Below are 17463 nucleotides of genomic sequence, written 5' to 3' on the forward strand. Positions count from 1 at the left end.
AGAGGTTCTCGATGGCAGGCAGCTTTGCCCCAGTGATGTACTGGGCCGTACGCACTACCCTCTGAAGTACCTTGCGGTCGGAGGCCGAGCAATTGCCGTACCAGGCAGTGATGCAACCAGTCAGGATGCTCTCGATGTTGCAGCTGTAGAACCTTTTGAGGATCTCAGGACCCATGCCAAATCTTTTTAGTTTCCTAAGGGGGAATAGGCTTTGTTGTGCCCTCTTCACGACTGTCTTGGTGTGTTTGGACCATTCTAGTTTGTTGTTGATGTGGACACCAAGGAACTTGAAGCTCTCAACCTGCTCCGCAACAGCCCCGTCGATGAGAATGGGGGCGTGCTCGGTGCTCCTTTTCCTGTAGTCCACAATCATCTCCTTAGTCTTGGTTACGTTGAGGATAGGTTGTTATTCTGGCACCATCCGGCCAGGTTGACGACCTCCTTATAGGCTGTCTCGTTGTTGTCGGTGATCAGGCCTACCACTGTTGTGTCGTCTGCAAACTTAATGATGGTGTTCGAGTCGTGCCTGGCCATGCAGTCGTGGGTGAACAGGGAGTACAGGAGGGGACTGAGCACACACCCCTGGGGAGCTCCAGTGTTGAGGATCAGCGTGGCAGATGTGTTGCTACCTACCCTCACCACCTGGGGGTGGCCCGTCAGGAAGTCCAGGATCCAGTTGCAGAGGGAGGTGTTTAGTCCCAGGGTCCTTAGCTTAGTGATGAGCTTTGAGGGCACTATGGTGTTGAACGCTGAGCTGTAGTCAATGAATAGCATTCTCACATAGCTGTTCCTTTTGTCCAGGTGGGAAAGGGCAGTGTGGAGTGCAATAGAGATTGCATCATCTGTGGATCTGTTTGGGGCGGTATGCAAATTGGAGTGGGTCTAGGGTTTCTGGGATAATGGTGTTGATGTGAGCCATTACCAGCCTTTCAAAGAACTTCATGGCTACGGACGTGAGTGCTACGGGTAGTCATTTAGGCAGGTTACCTTAGTGTTCTTGGGCACAGGGACTATGGTGGTCTGCTTGAAACATGTTGGTATTACAGACTCAATCAGGGACATGTTGAAAATGTCAGTGAAGACACCTGCCAGTTGGTCAGCACATGCCCGGAGCACACGTCCTGGTAATCCATCTGGCCCCGCAGCCTTGTGTATGTTGACCTGTTTAATGGTCTTACTCACGTCGGCTATGGAGAGCGTGATCACACAGTCGTCCGGAACAGCTGATGCTCTCATGCATGCCTCAGTGTTGCTTGCCTCGAAGCGAGCATTGAAGTGATTTAGGCAACATGCCCCTGATTGAGTCTGTAATACCAACATGTTTCAAACAGACTACCATAGTCCCTGTGCCGTGGCGGAGATCTTTGTGGGATATACTCGGCCTTGTCTCAGGATGGTAAGTTGGTGGTTGAAGATATCCCTCTAGTGGTGTGGGGGCTGTGCTTTGGCAAAGTGGGTGGGGATATATCCTGCCTGTTTGGCCCTGTCCGGGGGTATCATCGGATGGGGCCACAGTGTCTCCTGACCCCTCCTGTCTCAGCCTCCAGTATTTATGCTGCAGTAGTTTATGTGTCGGGGGGCTAGGGTCAGTCTGTTATTTTTTATGTATTTCTCCTATCTTATCCGGTGTGCTCTGTGAATTTAAGTATGCTCTCTCTAATTCTCTCTTTCTCTCTTTCTTTCTTTCTCTCTCTCGGAGGACCTGAGCCCTAGGAACATGCCTCAGGACTACCTGGCATGATGACTCCTTGCTGTCCCCAGTCCACCTGGCCATGCTGCTGCTCCCGTTTCAACTGTTCTGCCTGCGGCTATGGAACCCTGACCTGTTCACCTGACGTGCTACCTGTCCCAGACCTGCTGTTTTCAACTCTCTAGAGATAGCAGGAGCGGTAGAGATACTCTCAATGATTGGCTATGAAAAGCCAACTGACATTTACTCGAGGTGCTGACTTGTTGCACCCTCGACAACTACTGTGATTATTATTATTTGACCATGCTGGTCATTTATGAACATTTGAACATCTAGGCCATGTTCTGTTATAATCTCCACCCAGCACAGCCAGAAGAGGACTGGCCACCCCTCAAAGCCTGGTTCCTCTCTAGGTTTCTTCCTAGGTTTTGGCCTTTCTAGGGAGTTTTTCCTAGGCACCGTGCTTCTACACCTGCATTACTTGCTGTTTGGGGTTTTAGGCTGGGTTTCTGTACAGCACTTTGAGATATCAGCTGATGTAAGAAGGGCTATATAAATACATTTGATTTGATTTAACTCATCTGGTAGGTTCGTGTCACTGGGCAGCTCGCGGCTGTGCTTCCCTTTGTAGTCTGTAATAGTTTGCCAGCCCTACCACATCGGACAAGCCTCGGAGCCAGTGTAGTATGATTCAATCTTAGCCCTGTATTGACGCTTTGCCTATTTGATGGTTCGTCGCAGGGCATAGCGGGATTTCTTGTAAGCTTCCGGGTTAGAGTCCCGCACCTTGAAAGCGGCAGCTCTACCCTTTAGCTCAGTGTGAATGTTGCCTGTAATCCATGGCTTCTGGTTGGGGTATGTACGTACAGTCACTGTGAGGACGACGTCCTCAATGCACTTATTGATAAAGCCAGTGACTGATGTGGTGTATTCCTCAATGTCATCGGAAGAATCCCGGAACATGTTCCAGTCTGTGATAGCAAAACAGTCCTATAGTTTAGCATCTGCTTCATCTGACCACTTTTTTATAGACCGAGTCACTGGTGCTTCCTTCTTCAACTCTATCAGGAGGATAGAGTTGTGGTCGGATTTACCAAATGGAGGGCGAGGGAGAGCTTGTACGCGTCTCTGTGTGTAGAGTACAGGTGATCTAGAATTATTTCCCCTCTGGTTCCACATTTAACATGTTGATAGAGATTTGGTAGAACTGATTTAAGTTTCCCTGCATTAAAGTCTCCGGCCACTAGGAGCGCCGCCTCTGGGTGAGTGGTTTCCTGTTTCTAGATCACCTGTACTCCACACAAGAAAATGCTCATCCAGAGGCGGCGCTCATAGTGGCCGGGGACATTAATGCAGGGAAACTTAAATCCGTTTTCACCTCATTTCTACCAGCATGTTACATGTGCAACCAGAGGGAAAAAAACTCTAGACCACCTTTACTCCACACAGAGAGACGCGTGCAAAGCTCTCCCTCGTCCTCCATTTGGCAAATCTGACCATAACTCTATCCCCCTGATTCCTGCTTACAAGCAAAAACTAAAGCAGGAAGCACCAGTGACTCGCTAAATATGGAAGTGGTCAGATGATGCAGATGCTAAACTACAGGACTGTTTTGCTAGCACCGACTGTAATATTTTCAGAATTCTTCCGATGGCATTGAGGAGTACACCACACCAGTCACTGGCTTCATCAATAAGTGCATCGATGACGTCATCCCCACAGTGACTGTACGTACATAACCCAAACAGAAGCCATGGATTACAGGCAACATCCGCACTAAGCTAAAGGGTAGAGCTGTAACCCGGACGCATTTAAGATATCCCGCTATGCTCTCAGACGAACCATCAACCAGGCAAAGTGTCAATACAGGACTAAGATTAAATCCTACTACACCGGCTCCGAAACTCGTCAGATGTGGCAGGGCTTGCAAACTATTATGGGCCACAAAGTGAAGCACAGCCGCGAGCTGCCCGGTGACACAAGCCTAGCAGGTGCGCTAAATGACTTCTATACGCGCTTCGAGGCAAGCAACACTGAAGCATGCATGAGAGCACCAGCTGTTCCGGACGACTGTGTGATCACGCTCTCCGTAGCCGATGTGAGTAAGACCTTTAAACAGGTCATCATTCACAAGGCTGCGGGGCCAGAAGGATTACCAGGACGTGTATTCCGAGCATGCGCTGACCAACTGGCAAGTGTCTTCACTGACGATTTCAATCTGTCCCTGACCGAGTCTGTATTACCAGTATGTTTCAAGCAGACCACCATAGTCCTTGTGCCCAAGAATACCAAGGTTACCTGCCTAAATGACTACCGACCCGTAGCACTCACATCTGTAGACATGAAGTTCTTTGAAAGGCTGGTCATTGCTCACATCAACACCATTTGCATACCGCCCCAACAGATCCACAGATTATGCAATATCTATTGCACTCCACACTGCCCTTTCCCACCTGGACAAAAGGAACACCTACATGAGAATGCTATTCATTGACTACAGCTCAGCGTTCAACACCATAGTGCCCTCAAAGCTCATCACTAAGCTAAGGACCCTGGGACTAAACACCTCCCTCTGCAACTGGATCCTGGACTTTCTGATGGGCCACCAGCAGGTGGTAAGGGTAGGTAACAACACATATGCTACGCTGATCCACAACACGGGGGCCCCTCAGGGGTGTGTGATCAGTCCCCTTCTGTACTCCCTGTTCACCCATGACTGCATGGCCAAGCACAACTCCAACACCATCAGTAAGTTTGCCGACGACACAACAGTGGTAGGCCTGATCACCGACAACAATGAGACAGCCTATAGGGAGGAGGTCAGAGACCTGGCAGTGGTGTGCCAGGATAACAACCTCTCCCTCAATGTGATCAAGACTAAGGAGATGATTGTGGACTACAGGAAAAGGAGGGCCGAGCACGCCCCCATTCTCATCGACAGGGCTTTAGTGGAGCAGGTTGAGAGCTTCAAGTTCCTTGGTGTTCACATCACCAACCAGCTGTCATGGTCCAAACACACCAAGACAGTCATGAAGAGGGCACGACAACGCCCCCTCAGGAGACTGAAAAGATTTGGCATGGGTCCTCAGATCCTCAAAAAGTTCTATAACTGCACCATCGAGAGCATCCTGACTGGTTGCATCACTGCCTGGTATGGCAACTGCTCAGTCTCTGACCGCCAGGCACTACAGAGGGTAGTGTGTACAGACCAGTACATCACTGGGGCCAAGCTTCCTGCCATCCAGGACCTCTATACCAGGCAGTGACAGAGCAAGGCCTTAAAAATTGTCAAAGACTCCAGCCACCCTAGTCATAGACTGTTCTCTCTGCTACCGCACGGCAAGCGGTACCGGAGCATCAAGTCTAGGTCAAAAAGTCTTCTTAAGAGCTTCTACCCCCAAGCCATTAGACTCCTGAACAGCTAACCAAATGGCTACCCGGACTATTTGCATTGACCACCCCCTGCCCCATTTTTACGCTGCTGCTACTCTCTGTTTATTATCTATGCATAGTCACTTTACCTCTACCTACATGTACATATTACCTCAATTACCCCGACTAACCTGTGCCCCCGCACATTGACTCTGTACCGGTACCCCCTGTATATAGCCTTGTTGCTATTTTTATTTATTTATTTATTGTTTACTTCAGTTTATTTAGTAAATACTTTCATAACAGTTATTTTGTCTTAAAAGTGCATTGTTGGTTAAATTAAGGGCTTGTAAGTAAGCATTTCACTGTACGGTTGTAACCTGTTGTATTCGGCTCATGTGACATATAACATTTGATTTGATTTGATAAGCCAGCCCGTGTGGGCCCACCAGAGTTGAGGCTTTGTATGATGGCGATATACTGTAAGTGAATTACATTTTGTTTTAGCTTCGAAATAACAAGTGTTTTAATTTTTTTTGTGTGTCCTGGTTTGCAGTGGGCTTATCTTTAGACTCCCTGCTGTTATTTAAGGATCTGTAGGGATACGCACATTATTAAAACAGATTTGGAATATTGCTTTTGAATATGATGAGGATGATGAAATACCTTGGATTTATAAAGATTTGCATGTGAAGCATTTACTGTATCTGTGTTTGAAATGTATTAGATTGGATGATGTACACCACAGTCAAGAATTTCTTCATGACCTTTGATCATAGAGTTTGGCACAATTTTCATTTGCAAAGGAATGCTTAAAGAGAAGTTGCAGAAGTGATTGAGATTGTGAGCTAAAACTTAGACAAAGACAAAGACAGAATATATACTATATACTCTGAGACTACGTGAAAGGGATTTGGTTGTGCTCCAGCCGCAAATCCATAAACAACTGTCTATCTCTCGGTCAACAGTCATGCACGGGCGCACCCACCCACACACGTACACACTCACGCACGTACACACTCGCGTACACATGCACACTCGCATGCACGCACGCACACGTACACACACATACACACACACAGTGTTGCTCAGTGTCCAGTACAACAGTACATTCACGTTTTAAGGACAGAAAGGGGCTAGAGGAACAAGGCTCCTCCCTGGGAGTTCGTGAAAACATTCCAGCAACGTGAGTGAGCCAAAGAGTTTGAAACCCAAGAACCTGGCCCTTCTCTCTCTCTCTCTCTCTCTCTCTCACATCCACACACACACTCTCCCACATACAGGGACACACACAGGCTTACACACACACACACCCACACACACACACACACACACACACACACACACACACACACACACACACACACACACACACACACACACACACACACACACACACACACACACACACAGTTATTCACGAACACTCACACTGTAGGAAACCAACCATAAGAAGACCACAAGGAGACCGGACCAGACAGAAGGAAGTATTTTTGCTACCTGGACTTACGTACAGGACGCCCAGACTGTCCCTTGGATCTATCAACCATGACAACGGCTGTCCCCTTCCTCCTCTCCTTGGTCCTAGTCCTCACCAACGGTCAGTATTACTACCAGGGTCTCATGGATTATCTGGAGAACAGATTCCTTGCCATTGAGGTAAGAGACAAACTCCTAAACAACAGTTTTACACCGCATAACTCCACCTAAAGTGGTGTAAGAAAAGTTATAGGCAAGGAACACGAATCAAATCAATGATGCAGTTATGGTGAATCAAGTTTTCTTTTTGAATGCTAGTGAGACAACATCTTTCTGAAAGAACAGCAAACAGCAGTTACTGTGAAATCAAGGACAAAAAATCAAGGCCATGTGTCAGGCTTTATCTCTGATATTCTGCAAAACTTTTGTTCGCTCTCAGTGTCTGCCTGCAAGGTTTCTTTTTATTTATATATTTTTACGTGTTGACTAAAGCAATCCAATTAATACAATCTCTGTTCGACTCATCAACTTCTCTGGCTAAGGCCCTTAGAGAATATCAGTGGCCGTGAGCTGTCGTATCTGTGCCTGAGTACTTCTCCTATTGTCACGTCCTGACCATCGAGTGCTCTTATTTTTATGGTAGAGTAGGTCAGGGCATGACTGGGGGGTTTATCTAGTTTATTTTTTCTATGTTGTGTTCTAGTTTATTTTTTCTATGTTGGGGGTTTTGTATGATTCCCAATTAGAGGCAGCTGGTCATCGTTGTCTCTAATTGGGGATCATATTTAAGTAGTTGTTTTTCCCACCTGTGTTTGTGGGAGATTATTTTAAGTTAGTGCATGTTGCACCTCTGGCGTCACGGTTTGTGTTTTGTTTATTGTTTGTTTGGCTAAGTTTCACAATATAATAAAGATGTGGAACGATACGCGCCTTGGTCTCATCCTACACACAGTCGTGACACCTATTCTCGTTCCCCTTCTCAGAATACACACTAAGCAGTGTGAAACTCTTCATGAGGATCAAAGATAACAACACATTGATAATGAAAACAATAGGAAGATTTACAGCAGTTACTGACAAAAAATGATAATGGCAAAATCTTATTCTTTAGAATAAGCAAGAACATGTATCAACAAAAGTGTGCCTTGCAATTTCTCTTGGCCAAATGAAAATGCTGTTTGAGGCACTGTACAATATTAATTTTGTCAAATATAATATGCCAGGTTTGTGGGAGTGTGTTCTACTCCTCCTATATTGCAGCTATTTTATACTGATTATGCCAAGTTTGCTTACAGTATATGTTGAGCGTGATGAAGTGTCCAAGTAGTGGAATGCAGCTCCATTCTGTCTGCTGTAGATCCTACAGTATTATTAGCTACAGTAATCAAGAGTCCAGAATGCAGTCATTTATATGCACCAATCTATCTATTCATTATGACCATGTCATGTAACTCGTTAGTTTCCTCTTTCGAGGCATTTCCGAATATAACACCCCAAAAATTGGTAAAATAGTGTGACAATACAAATAACATTAACTTGACTGAAATGAATCATTTGTTTATCATTCAAATCTTCCTGCTCCCTCCTGTCCTTTTGATCTTTTTTTAAATCTCCCTCCCATGGTGCCGCTGGCTCGACTCTTACATTAGTAATTAGAATAAATCAATTCAGAACGTTTTTTTCATTTAGTATTTTTATTCCAATCCAACCAAGGACTCACTCAAGTAAAAGAGAGAAAATTAAACTGTAGGGTCTTAGACAGAGGAGAAATAATCAGTTATTCCTTTTCATTCTCAACCTCTCTCGATGACATGATCCATTGGCGTAACCACAGTCTACGAGGGTGTCTCCTTTCCACACACTTGTCCAGGTTACACACTTATATATATAAATACACAGAAAAAGCTACGTATATATAAGCACCCCCTATTTGACCTTTTGTCAATCTTAGTATGAGTCAACCTCTGTGGTTCACTGTCACTGAACCAGATCACTGAACAACATTGTGATAATAAACAACAAACTTGTTTCTTCATGTGAGGTTTTGATGGTGGAATTGATGTTGATGGGTGCTGATACTTTCTGCCACGATAAATTATCATGATGACCCTGGTTTGACACGCGTTCAAACACCAACACCTGATACAGTTTTCTCAGAACTCTGTCCACAGTGTTGTCCTTGTGCTTAAGACCTGTGCGATTGGAAGGAACTAGAGTCTGATACTAGGACAATTACATTCACCCAGCATTACAGTAATCCTCAATCATTGGCCACACACCAAATCAACGTCCTTGATAACACATTATGCTCCCCCAGGATCGTATGCTCATATGGCACGAGCAGTCGAACCACTACAACACAGAGCTACGGCACTTCAAGAAGCAGACTGCTGAGTTTATAAAGGGACTAAACCAGGACCACGGTACTTTGCGCCAAGACCTGGAGGGGACAGGGGTACGAATGGACCGCATCGAGAGAGAGATGGACTACATCGAAACCCAAAACCCCGCTAGGCCCTGTGTGAACCAGGAAGACAGAATGGTGGATGTGGACCTGGAGGTGAAGGAGCGGGTGAAGGAGATGAAGAAAGGGGGAGAGGAAGATGGGTACTCCAGAGTCTTGGGTGAGTAGAGAGAGGAGCAGTGTATGGGGAGTTGGGGGGAGCGTGAGGCGTAGAGCTCTGACGTCCTGTACAGGATGACTGCCTTTGATCTAGTGCCTTCATTTCCCTGCCTGAAAGAGACTTGGCTAAGGGAGACCTGTTGGCTTATGGAGCATGGTTACAGTATTTTTAGGCTTACAGTAAGCTCTTTACCACTCTTGGCAGTTGGTGTCCTCCCCTGAAAACCCATTCCACAGCAAAAGAGGCAGGAAACAAAGATTTGTTTCAAGTAAAAAAAAAATGTTGCAATTTAGAGCTACATTTTGAATCAGTGGGTAGGCTAGTCATTAATTTTATTTTCCTATAGATTTATCGCTAGTTGGCTATGAGTCATTTATTTGAGGGGGGAACCAGTCTCCTATTTGTACTTCATGGACACGGGTAGTCTGGCTTTACTACCTACAACGTGACTCACAGCGGGTTGGTACAAATAATGTTGCGATTCAAAGTTCAATTTCACAGACAGTAGGTTCATTTAGTCAACTGTATAACCTCATGTAAAACACAGAGCAAACAGACGTCTAAGAGTTTCAGCATCTGCATAACCCTCCTCAGTGATCAGGGGGTTCGATAACACATTAACATAAAAAAATGTTTATAAAAGGTTTAGAAGTAGTTTAGAAACTGTTAATTATTTGTGTATAAATCTCAAATAAACAGTTATATCATTCATGTAAAGTGTTTACCAGGAGCTCTTACTCTACCTGAAAGGGGGAACCAGATGTTGCCCTCAGGTCAGTGGCAATACTTTGAAAGTCCATATTCAAGGAGTGTTCCATGCATATGGAACGGAACAGCCCCCCCCCCCCCCTCCTGATTGAGAGGAAGTCTTTTTGTTGTCTTGAGAGCTAAAATGTACTTTTTACAGCAAAAGGCTCTTGGAAGAAAAGACCACCTTACTATACTTCAGCATATCTGTGTGTCACTCATCTTTCCCAATTTCCAAAGCACAATGTAGCTGCTTCTTCCACTTCCCTTTGATTGTGTTGAGTTCATTTTAATTTGGACTGCATTGAAATAGCCTGCTGCAGCCTGCGGGGTACATTATGTGCCCTGCATGTTGAAGTAGACATCAAAACATGTTTCAGGTGGGCAAGGACACTGCAGAGGCATGCTGATGCAACAAGAGAAGGAAATGTGAACTGGATGCCTGGATGCTAACCAACCTGGTTTCAGAGCATTCAGTAGTATTCTGCAAGTAAATCCGAGACACTCCATTTAGTATATGTAATGTTTCGTATGGTATGTATTCATCTGTGGATGTCCATCACATCTGACAATGATACGTTACGAATTACAATTTGTATTATATGTTACGAATTTGCAAAATGTACAATACTGCATGTTACGAATTTGCAAAATGCATGATATTTGACGAATTCTAGCTAGGTGGTTAACGTTAGCTAGATGGCTAATGTTAGACATTTACATTTTAGTCATTTAGCGGACGCTCTTATCCAGAGTGACTTACAGTAGTGAATGCATACATTTCACTTCATGCATTTTTTTTTTTTTTTTTGTACTGGCCCCCCGTGGGAAACGAACCCACAACCCTGGCGTTGCACACACCATGCTGGCGTTGCAAACACTATGCTCTACCAGCTAGGCTAGGGGTTAGGGGTTAGAGTTAAGATTAGGGTTAAGTTTAGGAATTAGGTTAAAGGGTTAAAGTTAGCGTTAGGGGAAGGGTTGGCTAATATTCTAAGTACTTGCGAAGTAGCTAAAAAGTAGTAAGCAGTTGAAAAGTTGCTAAAGTTTCCATGATGAGATTCGAACTTGCAACCTTTGGGCTGCTAGACATTTGCATTATAAGTAAACATCTTTCTTATGTAACCATACTAAACGTAACATATCATACTAATTTGAGTGTCCCGGATTTACAATTACTATGTTACGTCTAGGCTATGAGACCAGGCTGACCAGCCTGAACTCATCTTTGATTTTAAAAACTACAAATAGACAATTAACATTTATAATACTAATATTTTATATGTTATAATCATTATCTGTTGTCATTTTATACAGTATACTGTACAAAAACGTCTTCATAATTACCAGATTTGTCATTACATCTGACAATGTTATTAAGACCACTCATGAAAACGGCTATTCACGATACCATCTCCATTTCTCTATCAACAGATTGTATAGACATCATCTCCAGCATCAGAGCCATGAAGATCCTGAAGAGGATGGGCAGCCCCAAGGGCATGTGGACTAAAGACGCCAGGACCTCTAAGGTCTACATCTTCAACGGCACGGCAGAGGACACCGTGTACCAGTTCAGCTCTGTTCTAGACTTCTCATCCTCCCCAGGAGTAGCCCACAGCAGGCCCATAAGACTGCCATCTCTGTGGAGTGGCACCGGTGGTGCCGTCTATAACGGCTATGCCTACTACGTGATGGAGGGGGCTGACGAGCTCCAGGTCATTAAGTATGACCTGGCGAATGGCACATTGACAGACAGTGCTGTGTTCCCAGTGGAGGTGGCAGACCATAGACCTGTCTACAGCCTCAACCCAGAGACTGCTGTGGACCTGGCTGCCGATGAGGAAGGCCTCTGGGCCCTTTACACCACCAGGGAGAGTGAGTCCATCAACCTGGCTAAGATGGACCCAGACAGCCTGGATATCGAGCAGATGTGGGATACACAGTGTCCCCAGGTGAATGCGGAGGCAGCCTTCGTGGTCTGTGGGACGGTCTATGTGGTCTACAACACCAGGTTGCCTAGTCGCTCTCGTATTCAGTGTGTGTTTGACGTAAACGATATGGTGACCAATGAGGAGGCTCCGCTACTGTATTTCCCCAGGAGGTATGGAGTCCACGCCAGCCTTAAGTACAACCCTCAGGAGAAACAGATCTATGCCTGGGACGACGGCTACCTGATCCTTTACAAACTGTCCATGAAGAGGAAGCTAATGGTTTAAGTGGATGGACGAGTGGGTATTTTAGTCAAATAACATTTTAGTCAGAGAAAACATTCTAATATGAAGACTATCACTGGAGACATAGATTTGTTTTTTTGATACCACTCACCCCACTGTCCATACTGTATACATTGTCTCTACAGGAAAATGTACCTCTGTATTTTTTACTTGAAATAATGCATTGAATTACTGTACTGTAGGTGCCTGATATAAAATATATTATTGCAACCCCAGTTTGATATAAAGTTTATGTTGAATGGAGCTCTGAATTAGATTGGAATTGTAATATGTCTGCAACAACTGGATTTATTTGGGGCAGAGATCAAAAACTGTGAATAATTGAATGCCATGATGGAATGTATGCCCCAGCTCTCCTCAAGATGTAATTTGGCTATTTGCATTCCACTTGTTTTAGTTAATCCAATTTACTCTTCCCTGCTGCTTGCTCCCTTTGTTGTTCACTTTGACATACGTAGTCGTGAAATTGACAGTCTCCGGCTAAATTATAAGTTCATCTGCACAATCAGAGAGAAATATCATGTCACAAAAACTTTACAGAGGAGAAATCTTACATAAATACAAAAAAAAAATATTATGTGTGCCACCATAATTCATCATACCCTACCGTTCAAAACTTTGGGGTCACTTAGAAATGTCCTTGTTTTGGAAAGAAGGCGTACAGAGGCCCATTATCCACAACCATCACTCCTGTGTTCCAATGGCACGTTGTGTTAGCTAATCCAAGTTTATCATTTTAAAAGGCTAATTGATCATTAGAAAACCCTTTTGCAATTATGTAAGCACAGCTGTAAACTGGCAGCTTCATTAAATAGTACCCGCCAGTCACAACGTCAACAGTGGAGAGGTGACTCCGGGATGCTGGCCCTCTAGGCAGAGTTGCAAAGAAAAAGCCATATCTCAGACTGGCCAATATAATGAAAAGGTTAAGATGGGCAAAAGAACACAGACACTGGACAGGGAAACTCTGCCCAGAAGGCCAGCATTCCGGAGTCGCTTCTTCACTGCTGATGTTGACACTGGTGTTTTGCGGGTGCTATTCAATGAAGCTGCCAGTTGAGGACTTGTGAGGCATCTGTTTCTCAAACTAGACACTCAAATGTACTTGTCCTCTTGCTCAGTTGTGCACCGGGGCCTCCCACTCCTCTTTCTATTCTGGTTAGAGCCAGTTTGCTCTGTTCTGTGAAGGGAGTAGTAACAGCGTTGTACGAGATCTTCAGTTTCTTGGCAATTTCACACATGGAATAGCCTTCATTTATCATCACAAGAATAGACTGACGAGTTTCAGAAGAAAGGTCTTTGTTTCTGGCCATTTTGAGCCTGTAATCGAACCAAGAAATGCTGATGCTCCAGATACTCAACTAGTCTAAAGAAGGCCAGCTTTATTGCTTCTTTAATTAGGACAGCAGTTTTCAGTTGTGCTAACATAATTGCAAAAGGGTTTTCTAATGATCAATTAGCCTTTTAAAATGATAAACTTGGATTAGCTAACACAACGTGCCATTGGAACACAGGAGTGATGGTTTCTGATAATGGGCCTCTGTGCGCCAATGTAGATATTCCATAAAAACTCTGTCGTTTCCAGCTACAATAGTCCTTTACAACATTAACAATGTCTATACTGTATTTCTGATCAATTTGATGTTATAGTAATGGACAAAAAATGTGCTTTTCTTTAAAAAACAAGGACATTTCTAAGTGACCCCAAACTTTTGAATGGTAGTGTACATCTTTAAATGTTGCACCACCGTAATTCATAACTTCTGTCTTTCATTCTTGCAAAATACATTTAAATGAAATAAAATGTAAATACGCAACAGATAATTATTTTTTGTTCAATTTATTACACATTGGACCTCATATTATGAGTCATTAACAATTCAGGATTTAAAAGGAAACAAAAACAAACAAAAAAACCCTAACAGGCTTCAATTACAAGAACAGTTGTCAAAACAGTTATATTACAAGTACAAATCTTCAATAAAAAATTGGAAAGTCAGTGCTATCCATGACGAATGGAAAGGATACAAGATCATATTGAGAAACACAACAATAATAATAACAGACAAAGGTCTTTAAAACAGTACATAAACTGAGGCAAAATTTATATAACATAATATTATTACATACTATGGAAACAAACACACTAGTCTATATAGTCAGAACAGAAGATCATCATCATTATTAAACACACCACTGAAACAGAGGAAGAACAAAACTACAGTCAGTTATTTCATACATTTTTGTCAAATAGAAACAAACTTGGAGTCAAATATCAGGAGTGTAAAATAAATGACATAAATCTAATCAGAAATCTAATCAACAAGTGTATACCTACTGTATATATGTGAGAAAACATAAAACCATACGTCATTTTTTTTTAACAAACTGGAGTGAGTCAGATATGAGGAGTCTACCAGTAATGGAAGGAGGGATCTTATCAGGATTGTAACCAGTAAATATAGTATGTGAGGAAACCTGAACAATCCTATTGTGAAGAAAGACACAATAATGGTGTGAGGGAATCCAACAAATGACTCATTGTATTGTCTCTCATAGACCTACCAACTGCTTATTAGAGAAAGGTCACTGACTCACTGCAAGACATTGGCCTGCGACTATCTCTAGGCTAGTTTCCCCCACACTATCTGTCTGAATCTCTGTCTGTTTTGTCTGTCTCCCAAACAAAATGCCTGCTCTCTCTAGAGGAAGGAAATGGCTAAAACAGTGATCTAATGTGTGTATGTTAAGTACATTTGTTCACTTTTACCATGCTTCTTCTGCATCCTCTCTGTTTGATTTATACCATCTTCAAAACATGCTTTTGCTGCATAGCTGTAGTCAGGCGGAAGCCACATTGTCATCTGGATGGCCATTCCAGTACCATCATTAAGTCACTATAACCTCCTGGGTTAAAAAACAACTACTACTACCAAATCTCAGTGCCAAAGTTGTGTAGATAGAATGCATGGAGAAAGAGTTCAAACAACTACTGCTACATAACCACAGTGCCAAAGTTCTGTTGACAGGATACATTAATGTAGAGGCTTTGGTTTAGGGCACTCAAGAGCTTAAATTAGAGAAGGTGACTCTTAAAACCGCACCTTACATTCTGTAAACAACACCCACTTCCTGATACCCACTATACCAACCTGTTTCTCTATGTGCTTTCAAACATGTGCTTGTCAATTAGTAAAATAATCAAAACACTGTCATGGTCAACATAAAATAACATTAAGGAAGATTCCTGATTTCTATTACATCTTACATAACCCAACTGGGTCAAACAAAAACCCTTCTAATCAAATTGGTGTCTTTAATTTACAATCTGTAGAAACTATGAGAATAGAAAGGTTTGGAACTTTTGTGAAACATCACAGCACAGTTGAAAAATATATGGCAAATAGAAATCAAAACTGGATGGTGTTCAGAGATAGATGGGAGGGGTTGAGTGGAGCTGAAGGGTGAGACAAAAAATAACAAGATAACTCATATACTGTGTCCGTAAAATGTATTTAGGTTCAGAACTTTATTGAAACTGCACAGTTAAAAATATATGGCAAATAGAAATCAAAACTGGATGTTCTTCAGAGATAGATGGGAGGGGTTGAGGGTATCTGAAGAATGGGACTAAAAACAAAAGAAAGCTATTGTAAAATATACTGTGTTCATAAAATGTTTATAGTATTACAGTATCAGCTGGAAGTGGAAGCCTCAGTGTTGTAGTCCATAACTTTACCCCAATTAGGGAAAATAATAAAGGAAAATATATATTTTTTAAATATAAATATATAAATATATATATATATATTTACCAAAAAAATATATGGGGAATTGGAAATGATGCAGACAATTACATTGATGGAAAATAGATCAATTAATTGGTAGCCCATGTTTGGTTGCACAAGTTATTATTAAAAACTATTTGTAATCCCTGCTGTATTTTCTCAAATAATTGAAACAATACATTTACTACATAGCGCAGAATATAATGAGTCTCACTGGAAAGAAAACATGAATTAATAATATATAACATATGCCATTTAGCAGACACTTTTATCCAAGGCGACTTATAGTCATGCGTGCATACATTTTACGAATGGGTGGCCTGGAAATTTCAATGACTGACATTACTTTAATTATTTTTGTGACAGAACAAATTATAGTCTACTTTTGCTACAAACACGTTTGGCACCAAAAAACTATACACCAATGGGGTTGTTTTCTTTTGTCTGTTTGATACACATTTGGGTATTGAGATGACATCAATTATTAGATTGTACTCATAGAACCACAATGTAGAAATAGACTAAATAACCATTATAATCAAACCAATATTAGTTTTTACCTTTTTATACAGTCAAAAGTTTGGACACACCTACTCATTCCAGGGTTTTTCTTTATTTTTACTATTTTCTACATTGCAGAATAATAGTAAAGACATCAAAACTATGAAATAACACATATTGTCACGTCCTGACCAGTAAAGGGGTTATTTGTTATTGTAGTTTGATCAGGACGTGGCAGGGGGTGTTTGTTTTATGTGGTTCGGGGTTTGTTGGGCTATGTTCTATGTTAGTGTATTTCTATGTTCAGTCTAGTCTATCTATTTCTATGTTTAGTTCATTGGATTGACCTTCAATTGGAGGCAGCTGTTCCTCGTTGCCTCTGATTGAAGGTCCTATGTATAGGGGTGTTTTTGTAATAGGGTTTGTCGGTAGTTGTCTCCTGCTTTGTGTCTGTGCACATGACAGGACTGTTTAGTGTCGTTCATTGTTTTGTATACGTGATTTGTTTGTTTTTTCTTCTTTTGATTTAATAAAGAAGATGAGTATACACGTTCCCGCTGCACCTTGGTCCAATCCTTACGACGCCCGTTACACATATGGAATCATGTAGTAACCAAAAAAGTTTTAAACAAATCCACCCTTTGCCTTGATGATAGCTTTGCACACTATTGGTATTCTCTCAACCAGCTTCATGAGGTAGTCACCTGGAATGCATTTCAATTAACAGGTGTGCCTTCTTAAAAGTTAATTTGTGGAATGTCTTTCCTTCTTAATGTGTTTGAGTCAATCAGTTGTGTTGTGACAAGGTAGGGGTGGTATACAGAATATAACCCTATTTGGTAAAAGACTAAGTCCATATTATGGCAAGAACAAATCTCAAATAAGCAAAGAGAAACAACAGTCCATCATTACTTTAAGACATGAAGGTCAGTCAATCCGAAGTTTCTTCAAGTGCTGTCGCAAAAACCATCAAGCGCTAGGATGAAACTGGCTCTCATGAGGACCGCCATAGGAAAGGAAGACCT

The 17463-nt window shown here is 42.5% G+C and overlaps 1 protein-coding gene across 2 annotated transcripts; it reads left to right on the forward strand.

Annotated features, from left to right (window-relative positions):
- Positions 1-6372: 6372 nt before the first annotated feature.
- Positions 6373-12531, forward strand: olfml3a (olfactomedin-like 3a). Of its 2 annotated transcripts, none has more exons than XM_014136080.2 (3): positions 6373-6721; positions 8859-9165; positions 11347-12531. In XM_014136080.2, the coding sequence occupies exons 1-3, from the start codon at positions 6611-6613 to the stop codon at positions 12129-12131; spliced, it is 1203 nt and encodes a 400-aa protein (XP_013991555.1). In that variant the 5' UTR covers positions 6373-6610; the 3' UTR covers positions 12132-12531. The 2 variants fall into 2 exon arrangements, with proteins under 2 accessions (XP_013991555.1, XP_013991557.1); XM_014136082.2 differs by having other exon boundaries at positions 6373-6662.
- The last annotated feature ends 4932 nt before the right edge of the window (positions 12532-17463 follow it).

This window comes from Salmo salar, chromosome ssa13 (assembly GCF_905237065.1).
Source record: "Salmo salar chromosome ssa13, Ssal_v3.1, whole genome shotgun sequence".
NCBI classification, from domain to species: Eukaryota; Metazoa; Chordata; class Actinopteri; order Salmoniformes; family Salmonidae; genus Salmo; species Salmo salar.

What these genes read in the sequence shown, in the direction of transcription:
- olfml3a (XM_014136080.2), top strand. Translation starts at nt 6,611, where the DNA reads ATGACAACGGCTGTCCCCTTCCTCCTCTCCTTGGTCCTAGTCCTCACC. An exon ending in ACAGATTCCTTGCCATTGAG is followed by an intron (nt 6,722 to 8,858) that starts GTAAGAGACAAA and finishes ATGCTCCCCCAG; the next exon opens with GATCGTATGCTCATATGGCA. An exon ending in TGGGTACTCCAGAGTCTTGG is followed by an intron (nt 9,166 to 11,346) that starts GTGAGTAGAGAG and finishes CTCTATCAACAG; the next exon opens with ATTGTATAGACATCATCTCC.